Source organism: Trichoderma harzianum, assembly GCF_003025095.1.
Source record: "Trichoderma harzianum CBS 226.95 unplaced genomic scaffold M431scaffold_38, whole genome shotgun sequence".
Taxonomy (NCBI): Eukaryota; Fungi; Ascomycota; class Sordariomycetes; order Hypocreales; family Hypocreaceae; genus Trichoderma; species Trichoderma harzianum.
The window spans coordinates 1-12702 of NW_020209286.1; the positions used below are offsets into that span (position 1 = coordinate 1).

Here is a 12702-nt window from a genome sequence, read left to right on the forward strand (position 1 = left end):
CCCCCTCCAGTCCTTGGCCTTGCTGCCGGGCCCGGCCCCCTTACCTCGGGCGTGGCCCCGGGTGTTTTTGGGCTCGGTTATAGGGTAAGTGTAGGGTAGGTACAGGGTAGGTACAGGGTAAGCTTAAAGTATTTTTATAGTAGCTATAGGGTAGGTAAATTATATAGAGTATATATATATATATATGTATAGTAAACATATGATATATGATTTCGTAGCTTTTCTATTTTCCTAGGTTTTACACCTGGGCACCTTCTTTTGCTTACTGGTATGTAAAGGTGGTAGCAGTAGTGGGTGGGAATTGGGAGAGGAGAGGAAAGGTATAAATAGGCTTTAGGGTATAAAATAATAATATAAAGGTTATATTTATTACTAAGATAATTAATAAATCTATAATAGCTAAGTAAGAAAATCCTATATCCTAGCCTTTAGTATAAATATAAAATTAATCTATAGCTAAACTTAATAAACTATAGCTTACTTTATTAAACATTGAAATATAGGCCATAAAGTATAATTAATTAAAGTTTAAAACTAAACTTAAAATATATATATAAAACGCCCTAAATAATAAAGTTTAAATATAATGTAACTATTTAATAAATATAAAATTATATTTTAAGCCTGCAATTTATAGTTTAATAATTTAACTAAACTAAATAAATATTCTTCCGTTAGGTTATAAAAGTCAGCGATAATCCTATCTAAAAATAAATTATGTATAAAACGCTTTTAAGATCAAAAGACTGCATAATAAGACAATGCACCCTTCTTTTTACTCCGCTCAGAATTAAAAGAGACAACCCTTGCAAAAGATAATAGCCGCAACTGGATCGTAACGAATATACAGCAACATAGTTAAACGAACAACCAAATCCACAATCAATAAGATTATAGACCTGCAATCGGAAGCTCTAAAGAAGGAAAGACCGAAGCTAGGCGAAGTAAAGCACAAGCTGAACTAGTCGAATGGGAATTAGTTTAATATAAGATATATTAAAGTTATTTCTAATAGTAATCCCAATTGTAAACTGGCAGTAAACAGTATGTAGTACCAACCACTAACTTACTATCACATTGTGATGTATTAGTTCCGAGTGATGGGTTCACAGAGAAAAAAATATTAATGGTAGTTGGCCCTCTGAGAGTTATAGCCACACATATATCATCTTGCACTGCAGTATACCACGCTCCACATCTGTCAGTTGTCCCCTTTGCAATTGTGGCATTTGTTGGAGGTGCAATAGGTAATGTGTAGGCATATCCAATTTGTTTGTTCTTTGGTGCCTCACTGGAAGCGTTTAATAAATGCTGCCCATTCTGTGGAGATAGGCATATGACGTGACCGTAAGCTATATCGCTTGCATTCCAGAGGTTCATGCAGTCCTGATTAACCCAAGGATTATACTTGCGAACGTCGCCACTTGTAGTGTTCAATGTGTGGAGGTGGCTGCGTTCGATACTTGTACAAGTATCGTTTTGCTGGATAACATAGGTAGAGCCACATGAAGAAGGAAGACATAGTGTTATATTCGATGGAATGCTGCTGCAATTGGTGATGTTGAGATTGTTGGCCATGAATATTGCTGCCGATGATACCGAATGCTGTAAGGCAATACTGTCGCAACTGTCCCCCTGTTTTGTGACATACACCTGTTCGGCAGGACAAGGGGTATCCAGAGGTGGAGGAAACAGTGAGGGCTTAATATCAGTGTGGTAAATCTTTCGGCACTTGCTGTTAATATAATCAAGCTCAGCTTTATAAACCTTATCATAAGCTGAGTAGGCTGAGGTTTGCATTATCGCTCTGATTCCCATGAAGCAGTACGAACACACCTCGTTCACAGGCATGTCTTGAATAGTTGCAACTCGAGAGAATCCGTCGATTGTATCTAAATTCTGTCAGCAGCATGATCTATGAACTGGTGTCTTGCATATCCTCTTACCAACACAGTATCCTGAGAAATTAGGCGAATTTGGGTCTTTTAGACAAGTGGCATTCAGATTTGCCCACATGCGTCCACCAAGCAGCGTGAGCGGGATATTGTCCTCATCAGTAAACCCAGCACAGTTCTCTTGTACATTGTCGAACCAGCTCTTAAGACTCTTGTCGCATATAGGATCACACACAGAATCGGCCAGTGTTTTATTACCAAAAGATCCTGGATAGCCCAGGCTAGCATAGCCTTCAACATAGTCGTCACATTCGACGGTTTGTGTTAGGGCAGTGCGACAGGTCTGGGGATATGGTATGCTCATCGAGTCTACCTCTTGCTCTCGGAAGATCTGGAATCCGGTAAAATGACGACCACCGCTGACTTTCTGGGCGCCTTGGAGCCATGCAAGAACAGAAGACAGATATCCATTCTTATTATCAGCGGCCATAGTCGCAGGGACTAGCAAGGGTGATATCATCTCTACAATGGCCTTAGTGCAGAGGTTGTAGATCCAGATATCGTAGCTTTGGACAACCTCAAACCCACGCTGCTGGCAGTTGTTCGTATCCACACATGTCTTGCTGTAATCGCTGAACCAACTGTATAACCCAGCTCCAAGCATGTAAATTGTAGACGAGTCGACAATCCGAACGGCCCATGATGTATAGCAGGAGACACTAGTACAGTTGTTGAAGGTTGGATCGTTTGGAAAGAGCCCTGGTTTAAATGGTGTGGGAGCTTGAGGGACTGGTTGATAATATGGTGATTCTGTTTGAATCATTCCCATAAGGATGTTCTGAGCATCTGACATCTGGTATTGGTAAAACACGCAGTGCTCAACGGCAGTGCCCCACAGCCAAGCAAGCTTGCTTTCAATCAGGAGACCTCGCCCAGCGTAAACGTCGATCTGGTCCTGTGTGACTTTGCTGTACAATTTTGGCATTAGCAATTGGGTAGCGGAATGAAATGCCCAAAGACCATATCTGCTTACTCCATATCATGATCGGCGGTCCAGATCCAAACATTCTCCAGATATGCTGTTGAGTTTGCGGTAAGGTGCATAAGGAGAGACGCCGCTTTACAGTTCGGGTTCACTTTGCCAGTCTTTTTGGGGCATTGCTCTGCTTGCAACCCGCTGCCTTTGGCACCGCCCACGCGAATATGTGAATCTGAGGCAAGAAGTATTGTCAGTGGTCTGGTAGTCTCCTCTCTATGGATCTGGGAATGGCATCGTCACAATGCAGCCTTACCCCACATTCCAGCAGAGCCAGTGGTGGACTGGCGAATATTCCACTCGACGATTACTGCTCCCGCAGTAGCCCCCGAAGTTGCAGACACAGTAAATAGCATGTCTTGAACTTCTAGTATTCCAACGTCTCCGCGCTTGCCAAGTTCAACTGCTACGCGAGGATTTGCCTCGTCGCCAAAGTATGATCCCCTGGCCATGATTTGGGACCAAGCCTGACCAATGATACGGGAGCCTACTGGTACATGAAGAGTACTTGTTATGGCATAGACTCCATGGGGGAAATAGACAATTGATGATGTGTTGGCAGCGCCGTCTAAGATAGCGTTGAGCGCCGCTGTATCGTCTGTGACTCCGTCGCCCTTGGCTCCGAGCTGCTTCACGTTCATGACTTTATTAGTTGGTACGTTGTAGTACGTCGGCCTCCTCCTTGTAAAGAGATTTGGCTTCATGTTCTGGTTTGTTACTCCGAGGAGGCTGCTTGGACGTGTCATGGCTGGGATGTTGGCCCCGTTGACAAATTTACTCGGGCCAGTGGCATTGTTGATTTGACCGAAGCCCCAGCTGTCAACGAGGACTTGATTGCCACCGGCAAGCATTGTGGTTCCGCGAACGTTGTCTTGTACGGCTTTTTGAACATTGAAGAAGCCAACATTTTGAAGCAAGAATGAGGTCGAATTTTCGGCAGCCAAAGATGTCACAATTCCATTGGGAGTATTGGCGATTATTGTGTCAACCAGCACCAGCGAACCAACCCCCTGACCAGTACTATGGGCACCTCCAGCCTATCGATGGTTAGAAACATTCGCAATCTAGAGACGTTTGAGCATAATTGGGCAATCTCTTACACCGCCGACAATAGTAAGTCCGGTAGCGCAGCTTTCGATGACAAAGTCCTGCATTGTCCAAGCCCAGTCCCAGTGGATCTGCAGTGCAGTATTGCATTGCACAAAAATCAAGTGACTAGTCGTAAACTGCTGGTTACCCATATAGGCCCTACAGAGGTCAGCCATGTGAAGTTTACTTTATACAACATATAGCTAATGTCAAGGAATCATACCCAAAGTTGCCTCCAACGAATGTGAGATCAGCGAGGAAACCTCCTGAGCCATTCTCCATGTAAATTCCCTGACATCTCAAGTTAGCTTCTGTAAGTCAAGGAGAAAATAATTGTTCTGTGAATATACCTGCTGAGTGTTCCCTGGTGTGTTTGAGTTGAATAGCATATAAAATGTGACATTTTCGATTGATGTTCCTTGCGCAACCTGTCACAAACTCAAGATTAGATCCCCATATTCTACGAACCGAAAACCGAAAGACACAAACTTGGGAATTTGAAACTTACCTGCCAGTGAACACCGCAAACAGATGCACTCGGGTTGGTATTCCTGACATCAATGATGAAATTTCTGATGTTTCTTAGGAAATTATTCGTGTTGATGTACCTGAGTTGACTAATTAGTTGTCTCGTGTTTTCGATGGAGGGGGGAAGATAGATTACTAACCACTCCTCATTGTCTCCAATGTAAACATCACTCGTAATCATACCTAAGCCAACAAAGCTTGATGCACCCAAGATCGTTGGCACCGAGATCGGCTAGTATTGTTAGATGAGCCTGACATCTCTTATAGGAAACAAGAGAGGGAATACATACATCACCCAATAGTTGGGTATTGTAATATTGAATGATTGGTGTGCTGATGAGATATGTCCCTGGGGGGAAATAGACAACGGCAGGGAAAATAGTGCTAGAGCCACAATTTGGACCGCATCTGCCGCCGCTGGAAATGGCAGCGTTAATGGCAGCCGTATCGTCCGTCTTACCATCTCCCTTTGCCCCAAAGTCTTTGACATTCCTCCATACCTATAGGAAATAAGCAGGTGTGTAATCAAAAATGGCACGCCATTGTGCAGACGAACCTTGTAGCCAGATGGAGCATAGGGATTGGATCCTAGTTGTGGCATAGTCAACATCCAGTAGCTTGAATCCCGTTTGAGGACTTCTGAAGAGTTTCCAACAGAATCAGGCATCGCCCAGGCTCCTAGTCGGCCTTCGGGAGTACCCAAATGCTTGGGAGCATTTGTGTCATTCAGCTTATGAGAGTACTTCTGCTTGATTCGTGCTGCAATGTCTGCGTGGTCACCAGCCGGCTGTTGTGGAGTACTCTCGGCCATGATCCTTGCTGCCTCAACGACCTCTGGTGGGATGGTATAAGCAGAAGAAGACACATTTTGTTGTGATATTTCCCGTGCAGAAAGGGTTGAAGTTTCATTGACAATTCGCAGCGGTGGTGCAAGAGAAGGTTCCCGCGACGGTGATGCAAACTCATCTTTGTTGAAATGAGGTGACTCAAGGCGAGCTTTGTTTCTTATTGCTGCGGCCTTGATGGCCTCTTGCACCAATTTTTCCACATCACTCAGCGTTTTGTTCTCAGCCTTTCGAGAGACATGAGAAAAGGTGTTGGCGAGTTTTTGGTGATTGTGGTTGTGACTGTGGCTGGCCACCACAATGGCCAAGAATAAATGGATAAAAATAGCGAAGCGAACCACCAATGACGAAATTGAGGCCATGATTAAACTGTCCAAAAGGAGTGCATATCATGAAATGCTTCAGCATTAAGCTCTTTGTCTGTCTTCGCAGAGCGTGAAGAATGACTATAAATATAGGACGAGCATACATGCAGATGACTACGTGTATGCAAATAGGGTTATTCATTATGTTTAAAAATAAGATTAATAGGCAGACATTTCTCGGGTTAGCGTTGTTGGTTGTTGGTTGTTGGTTGAGTCTATTCTGCAACAAAAGTTCCCGTCCTACAGGGGTTATCAGGCCTGGGCCTGCTGAAGATTTCTTGGCACACGACTCAAGTCCCTGAACTTATTGGTTTTTACACATAAAATATTTAGCCGGCGTAACCTGTTGTTGGTTGAACGCAGCTTTTTCACGCAATATATACTGTTTTCAGTTGGAGTACCCATACCGGAGATTGTGATGAAAATTCTTCAAGCTGTTCGGCTGATTTCCGTACGGAGCATAAGCCCATCCTAGCATGATTTTTAGTTTATACCCATGTCTCTATATTCTGTACATCTACAGTCATGGTAGGCAAAAGATGGTCTTCCTATTCAGGTACATGATCTGTATGTATATATAAGCCCTGGAATTAATTGTACTACGTACTGAGCACACTGGATGTCTCAGGAGTTCTAAATTTCGGCGCTCCAACACGGACTTTGCTTGTGGTTTTCCCCTCTGGCCTCATAGGCCCATTCATGATGTTATTTCAGACGTTGGCTCTGTTCCTGCTGTCTTTACTCCCATCAATTGTTGTGGTTCAGGCACAGAGTTGTAGTGCTTCCAATCCATGCAAGACTGGATGCTGCAGCAAGTTCGGATTTTGTGGACTTGGCCCAGACTGTAAGTCATATCATTCTCATTCACCTGGTACTGAGAATGAGAGAACTTAACTAATATGGCATCCAGATTGTGCTTCAAAAATCTGCGTTGCAAACTGTGACAGGAAAGCGGAGTGCGATCCTGGCGGTTACGGAGCCGCCTATGTCAACCATACAACATGCCCTCTCAACGTTTGCTGCTCCAAATAGGGTTTCTGTGGTTTGACGCAAGAATTTTGTGGAGATAAAAAAGTAACTCAGCCTTCATGTTCTACTACGTTTCACAAGTTCGAGCGCGTTGTGGGCTACTATGAGGGCTGGGCAATGCAACGCAAGTGCAATGTTTTCAATCCAGAGAAGATCCCTCTGGGTGTTTACACGCATCTTAACTATGCCTTTGCCACAATAGATCCCAAGACATTTGAAGTGCTGCCGGCCACGATAGAGGATCAACAAGATACTTACGATCGAGTCACATGGCTAAAGAAGAGAGATCCTGATCTGAAAGTATTTATTGCTATCGGAGGGTGGACTTTCAACAATGAGGGTCAACCAACCAGAAACACATTCTCAAACATCGCCAATAACCCGCAGAATCAAAAGGCATTCATCAAATCTCTGATTAGCTTCATGTCTACGTATGACTTTGATGGCGTTGACTTGGACTGGGAATATCCAGAGGCCCCGGACCGTGGGGGTATTGGAGCGGATTATAATAATTTCCCAAAATTCTTATCCAACCTGAAATCATCTTTGAAAGCCACCGGAGGCCGAGATGGGCTAAGCGTCACAATCCCAGCTTCATACTGTGCGTTGTCAAATATCTTTAGCATGCATCGTTGCGAATATTTATACTGACAAAACACCCAGGGTACCTCCAGCACTTTGATATTAAAAAGATGGCAAAAATTGTCGACTTTTTCAACGTGTGAGTTAGAATCAGACGCCCCCCATCCCTCTCTATTTATTTCCATCAACTGACAATTTGCCAAAGGATGTCCTACGACCTACACGGTGTTTGGGATATCCCAAACAAATGGGTAGGGCCTTACCTGAATGCCCACACCAACTTGACTGAGATCAAAGACGCACTTGATCTTTTGTGGCGGAATAATATCCCCTATGATAAAGTGAACATGGGTCTGGCGTTTTATGGCCGTGGATTCACAGCAGCTGACCCCAAATGCCTAACTCCTGGTTGTCGGTGTATGTGATCAGCCTTGCTTCAAAAGGAAAAACCTTTGCTAACATTGTGTGTTTCATAGACGCATCCGGCTCAGAATCGTGGATGTGCAGCCACGAAGTTGGAATCGTCTTCAACTCCGAGATATCTGACATCATGCAATCGCAAAATGTCGCACCTGTTCTATATAAAGATGCAGCCGTGAAAGTTCTCACGTATAATACTGACCAGTGGGTGGCGTTTGATGATGAGGAAACACTAGGTCTGAAGTTGAATTTCGCAAAATCTAAATGGTGAGCCCTCTTTGAAAGTAATAGACCCTTTGGAGCATGGGTTTTACAGTTTCCTGGTTGGATAGTGGCTGATCTTCTCTTAGCTTGGGAGGTGTCATGGTCTGGGCCGTATCCCACGATACCGAGAATGCGACTTATTCAACCGCGTTGGGAAAACTTGCTCAAAGATCCACGACCTCACTAATCAACATTGGAATCGACAACGGAGTGCATCAGTATGAGCGTGTTCAGAACCATCCACAGTGCAAATGGTCTAATTGTGGCGAAGGTGTGTTTACCCCTCTCCCTTTCTCTCTTTGGCGATCTGCCTGTGTCTTTTACGTGTTCTATACTCAATCACTCATGCCTCAAAATGACTTCATGGATTTCTTTTATATTTGCCCCTTTTCTTCTTCATATTATGTTTGGCTCTCGCCGAGTGTTTGCTGACCAGTCGGCCATAAGGTTGTCCTTCTGGGTGGTCCCCAATTCAACGGAGCGATCCCGATGCGCGCAATGGCGAGATCATGATCGACGACCAGGGTTGTGAAGGCCAAGGTTCTCATTATCTGTGTTGCCCTGTCGAGGACGGCCTGCCAACGTGCGGTTGGTATGGCTTCAACAATGGTGACTGCTCACCGTCCTGTCCCACCGACTACGTTGAGATTGGAAGCAACAACATGTACTGCAGGAAGGGGGGTCACAACAGAATAACTCACAAGAGCTATCAAGCAGCGTGCTGCTCGAAAACTATTGGGGTTGGGCCCCATCGGGTGTCGTTTGAGAGTCTGAAACTGGCTGGACAATGTGCATGGGGCAACTATCCTCAATGCGACACACAATGCAGCGGCGGAAACTCTCTCATAGTGGCTTCGTATGGAGGCACTGGCGGAGCCTTCTGCTGGAGCGGCGGGACGACGAAATTCCAGAATCGGCCTTACTGCTGCAACGAGCCAGATCAGGACTGGCAGTATTCCGACTGCCAGTGGTATCGCGATATCGGCAACGGGCCTTCGGGTGATCGCGATTGTAAAAGTGGTTGTCCTTCAGATACTGTGCGTGTTGCCATGGGATGGGATCCGGCGATTGCCTCATGCAGGGTTGGCGAGCAAGCCTACTGCTGCAAAACAACTTCTCGGTCCATTTACCAGCGCTCAGATCCAAATGTAGAGAGATATACCATTGCATTAAAAAGTTACCTGGCCGATCCGACTTGCCCGGCGAATGATATGGCAAAGGTCAGGTTGAGGCGCCAGGCGAACAACACAGGTACGTCGACACCACCAAAGAGGCAGAAGCTTGAGAATGAGAACTAATTACTTTATCTTACAGAAGGAATCACATGGGATATTGTCCCAAGCGGTCTCGGTCTCTCCAAAAGAACAACCATCACAGAGGAAGTTGTCAGTGACATGGAGGACTTGATAGCCGAGATAGCGGAGTCTGCCTCGTCTTCTGTTGGCCTGCAAGACCTATGGGAGAGCCTAGTAGTTCCCCTATTCCCGGCTCTTACCATTACAAACATTCGCAGATGGTTTAGTGGAGATGTTCCCGAGATGCGCAATATGAGAGGAGACCGCTATGTGGCATTGTATGTTCTTTGCCACATGGGCTTCAGGGTGTGGAATGACAACATATTCGCGTTATCCTTGGCCAGTGGATTGCTATGCCAGACGCAGGTGCAAGGTGGCTACTGTAAGGCTTTAGCTGACGACCCTGATGCTGGATTTCTTGAAAAGCGAATTGCGACCAGGAGATTTGTTTGGTCAACAAGTGTGGGAGCAACCACATACGGAAGAAACCTTGTTTCTCAACCTGTGAGTCAAACAAAAAATAACCAAAAAGGCATTTTATTTTATTCCGCTAACATGAGGCTAATAATCTCCAGTACCGTCAAGTAAACGATTGGTCCATCCTTAATGAAAGAACCATCGAGATCTATGGACAAGTCTTCCTTTTCCCCGGCCCAGGCTGCACAAACTTCGTCCTCCGTGTAGAGAATAAGGTAGCCCAAAGGAGAAAGGATCCCTTGACCAATACAGTTAGTAAGTGAGCCCTGAGTTTCAAGTGAACAACTTTTGTAAGATGCCTGGTCTAACAAGAATGTAGCCGAGCATCTCGTTGAACTGCAAACGGTACCTATGTGGTACACAGCTGCAATCCAAGGCGTTTTAGCTACTGCGCCGGGTGTCACGGCGCTCCCGAACCCAGCCGGCCCTATAGATCCCTCATTTTTCACGGTTACCTTGCCCCTCCCAAATGCACCTTTTAACTTCAATCCTCCTCTCCCACCTCCGACTGGTGGTCAGCTGTTGTCTACATTGGAGGCCCGATTATTCAATGCTCTGGGTAGCGTAGCAAATGATTTCAGCTTCGTTCTCGCAGATGCTGACTTGAACTGTCTTAAGGAACTTGTAACCAAACCCCCCATCCCCCCTGACATTAATGATATGCTAACCCTCTTCTTAGCTTTGGGATGACGACACGAGAAACGTTATTGATCAACGGGTGATGAGAGATTTGACCAGCTCAACAGATCCTGAAACTGCAGCTATCGGACTGAACAGTGTTCGTAATGTAAGTGTCTCTAGTACCATATATTGGACAGACTTTATTTCAAGAGCCTAATATCCTGATGCAATTCTCCAGGTTGTGGCAGTCATGAGCTTTCTCAACCATCCAACAGTACACGGTAATATGGCAACAATCATAATGGACTTCCGAACAGAGTTGAAAAGAGCTGAAGACGTTCATGAAGGGAGAACAGGGAGAACCGTTGCAGCAGTGGATAGTTTCGACAACTATTTCAAGAGCCTGATGACAAGAATCAATACGCGAATTGGGACTTTTGCAACGCGGTGGTTAAATACAATTGACGCCACATGGAGTAATGTTAACACTCCAGATGGAATTCAAATCAGGACTTACAGTGCCTCCATACGCACCGAGGCTCAAAATGCAGAGGTCAATACCGAGGGATTCTTTGATGATATATGAATACTTTGTTTTTATAGCAATCCCAGAACATTAGATACATAGTTATAACAGAATTCACAGAAACTAATGAAATTAATAGAATGTAAGTAACCAATAAATAATCGATTTCCATGATTTCAAGAGGTTATCTACTATTTTCTCATAATGCTCCACTGCACACTTCAGAATAAAGCCACTGCATTCGAAGATGCAGCACGAGATGCCCGTCTGATTTCATTACACATGGGTGCTATTGTATTCCACCATCGCACAGTATCCCAGTTGTTCTTGTCTTCTTCTACCAAACGTTGCCAGTCGGTGGTAACGTAGCCCAAAGCACTGCGGAAGAAAAAGAAACGTAATGAATGCAGTCGGATGCGGATCCACGGAGGGAATTCTTGCACATCCCCCTCCTCCCTGTCGATGGCGGTTTCTCGATCTAGGATCCATACCCAATTGTCGCGGAGAATCTGTTCCGCTTCCTGGCTTTCAGGGCTTGATTCGGGAAGGGGCACCACTGGCGGGGTGTCTGCTGGAAGCCCCTCGAGCATATCAAGGACTCTTCCGTCAATTATCAAGCAAGTCTCATAGCGCGTGTTTCTCCGGCGGTCCTCTTCGTCCTGCGGGCCGGTGTTGATGTCGAAAGACTCTACTCTGGCGGCGAAGTCTCGGCCAATGGGACTGAAGTCCTCGCTGCCTTCTGGCTCGGTAATTATTTCCTGGGCGTCTGGGTATTCTTCGACCACCTCGTTCCACATTCGCGCTGCGACTTCATCTGTAACATCAGGTTCACCAGCCGCTGGCATATATTCTGGGTGGTGCTCCCAGCTACCTCCCTCTTCGTCGCTGTTGTAACGCGAGATCCTAGCCTCCCATCTAAGCCATTTCTCAAGGCGTTTCAGTCCCTCAGAAAAACGGGCATCGGTCCCGTCGCCGAAGATGGCACGGTAAATGAAGAATCCCCATCCATATGGGACGCGAGGGTCGAATTCTTCCGGTTTGAGAGCTTCCAGGTCCCGCCGAATAGGCCTGTGTTTTTCAATAGATGATTTTGTGGGATTGTCTGGATATACGGGGTCGATGAGATCCCGTGAAATGGGCTCAAAAATTGGCTGTGCCGGTGATGATGACATGTTCAAAGAGTCGGAACCATGGAGAGTTTGCCAAACTAAGATTCGCGATCAACTACACGGGAAACGAGGTGGAAACGAGGGGCATATAAATACGCTTATTTTCTAGCTTGGCTGAAATTACTCCCACTAGTTCATGCATAAAAAGCGGACCAAGACGGGCTGTTGATGTTGGTTCCTCACGGGGTTCCATACGCTAGTTGAGTGCAAGGAAGCTTTTTGCTGGCTTAGTATTAGCGCTGTTTACTTTTGCCAGCCGATGGCATGGGACTTTTGCTAAGATGAATGCTTTTCTGAAGACAAGATCCAACATGCATACGAAGCACCCATACTTTGTACTCACGATAGTAAGAGATTGTGGCATGCTTTATTACAAAGTTCACTCATGGTAATAAGATTAATCACATACACCTTAGTATAGCTTAGCTTATGTCTTATTCTTCTACATTCACTTATGTACGAATAGCTCAGAAGCGGCAAACAAGCGAACGAAGTATTTCATCTGACTCTTTCTGAGATTATACTTGGATAAACTAGGTGAGAAAGTTTTTCATACCAGCG

The 12702-nt window shown here is 45.3% G+C and overlaps 3 protein-coding genes across 3 annotated transcripts; 1 reads left to right on the forward strand and 2 right to left on the reverse strand.

Annotated features, from left to right (window-relative positions):
* Nucleotides 1–1008: 1008 nt before the first annotated feature.
* On the reverse strand, nucleotides 1009–6285 carry M431DRAFT_526018 (carbohydrate-binding module family 50 protein; the record flags this gene model as incomplete). The annotated part of the gene is made up of 12 exons (XM_024920656.1): nucleotides 1009–1892; nucleotides 1947–2863; nucleotides 2929–3106; nucleotides 3188–3968; nucleotides 4032–4179; nucleotides 4244–4311; nucleotides 4371–4448; nucleotides 4529–4628; nucleotides 4689–4780; nucleotides 4839–5048; nucleotides 5105–5575; nucleotides 6274–6285. The coding sequence occupies 12 exons, from the start codon at nucleotides 6283–6285 to the stop codon at nucleotides 1009–1011; spliced, it is 3939 nt and encodes a 1312-aa protein (XP_024767282.1).
* A 175-nt stretch (nucleotides 6286–6460) lies between these two features.
* Nucleotides 6461–11032, forward strand: M431DRAFT_526019 (glycoside hydrolase family 18 protein; the record flags this gene model as incomplete). The annotated part of the gene is made up of 13 exons (XM_024920657.1): nucleotides 6461–6602; nucleotides 6669–6772; nucleotides 6842–7271; nucleotides 7451–7508; nucleotides 7575–7786; nucleotides 7846–8056; nucleotides 8140–8324; nucleotides 8501–8606; nucleotides 9654–9852; nucleotides 9924–10080; nucleotides 10145–10449; nucleotides 10505–10612; nucleotides 10685–11032. The coding sequence occupies 13 exons, from the start codon at nucleotides 6461–6463 to the stop codon at nucleotides 11030–11032; spliced, it is 2565 nt and encodes an 854-aa protein (XP_024767283.1).
* Nucleotides 11033–11135: 103 nt separating this feature from the next.
* Nucleotides 11136–12176, reverse strand: M431DRAFT_514281 (hypothetical protein). The gene has a single exon (XM_024920194.1). The coding sequence runs from the start codon at nucleotides 12142–12144 to the stop codon at nucleotides 11194–11196; it is 951 nt and encodes a 316-aa protein (XP_024767284.1). The 5' UTR covers nucleotides 12145–12176; the 3' UTR covers nucleotides 11136–11193.
* Nucleotides 12177–12702: the final 526 nt, after the last annotated feature.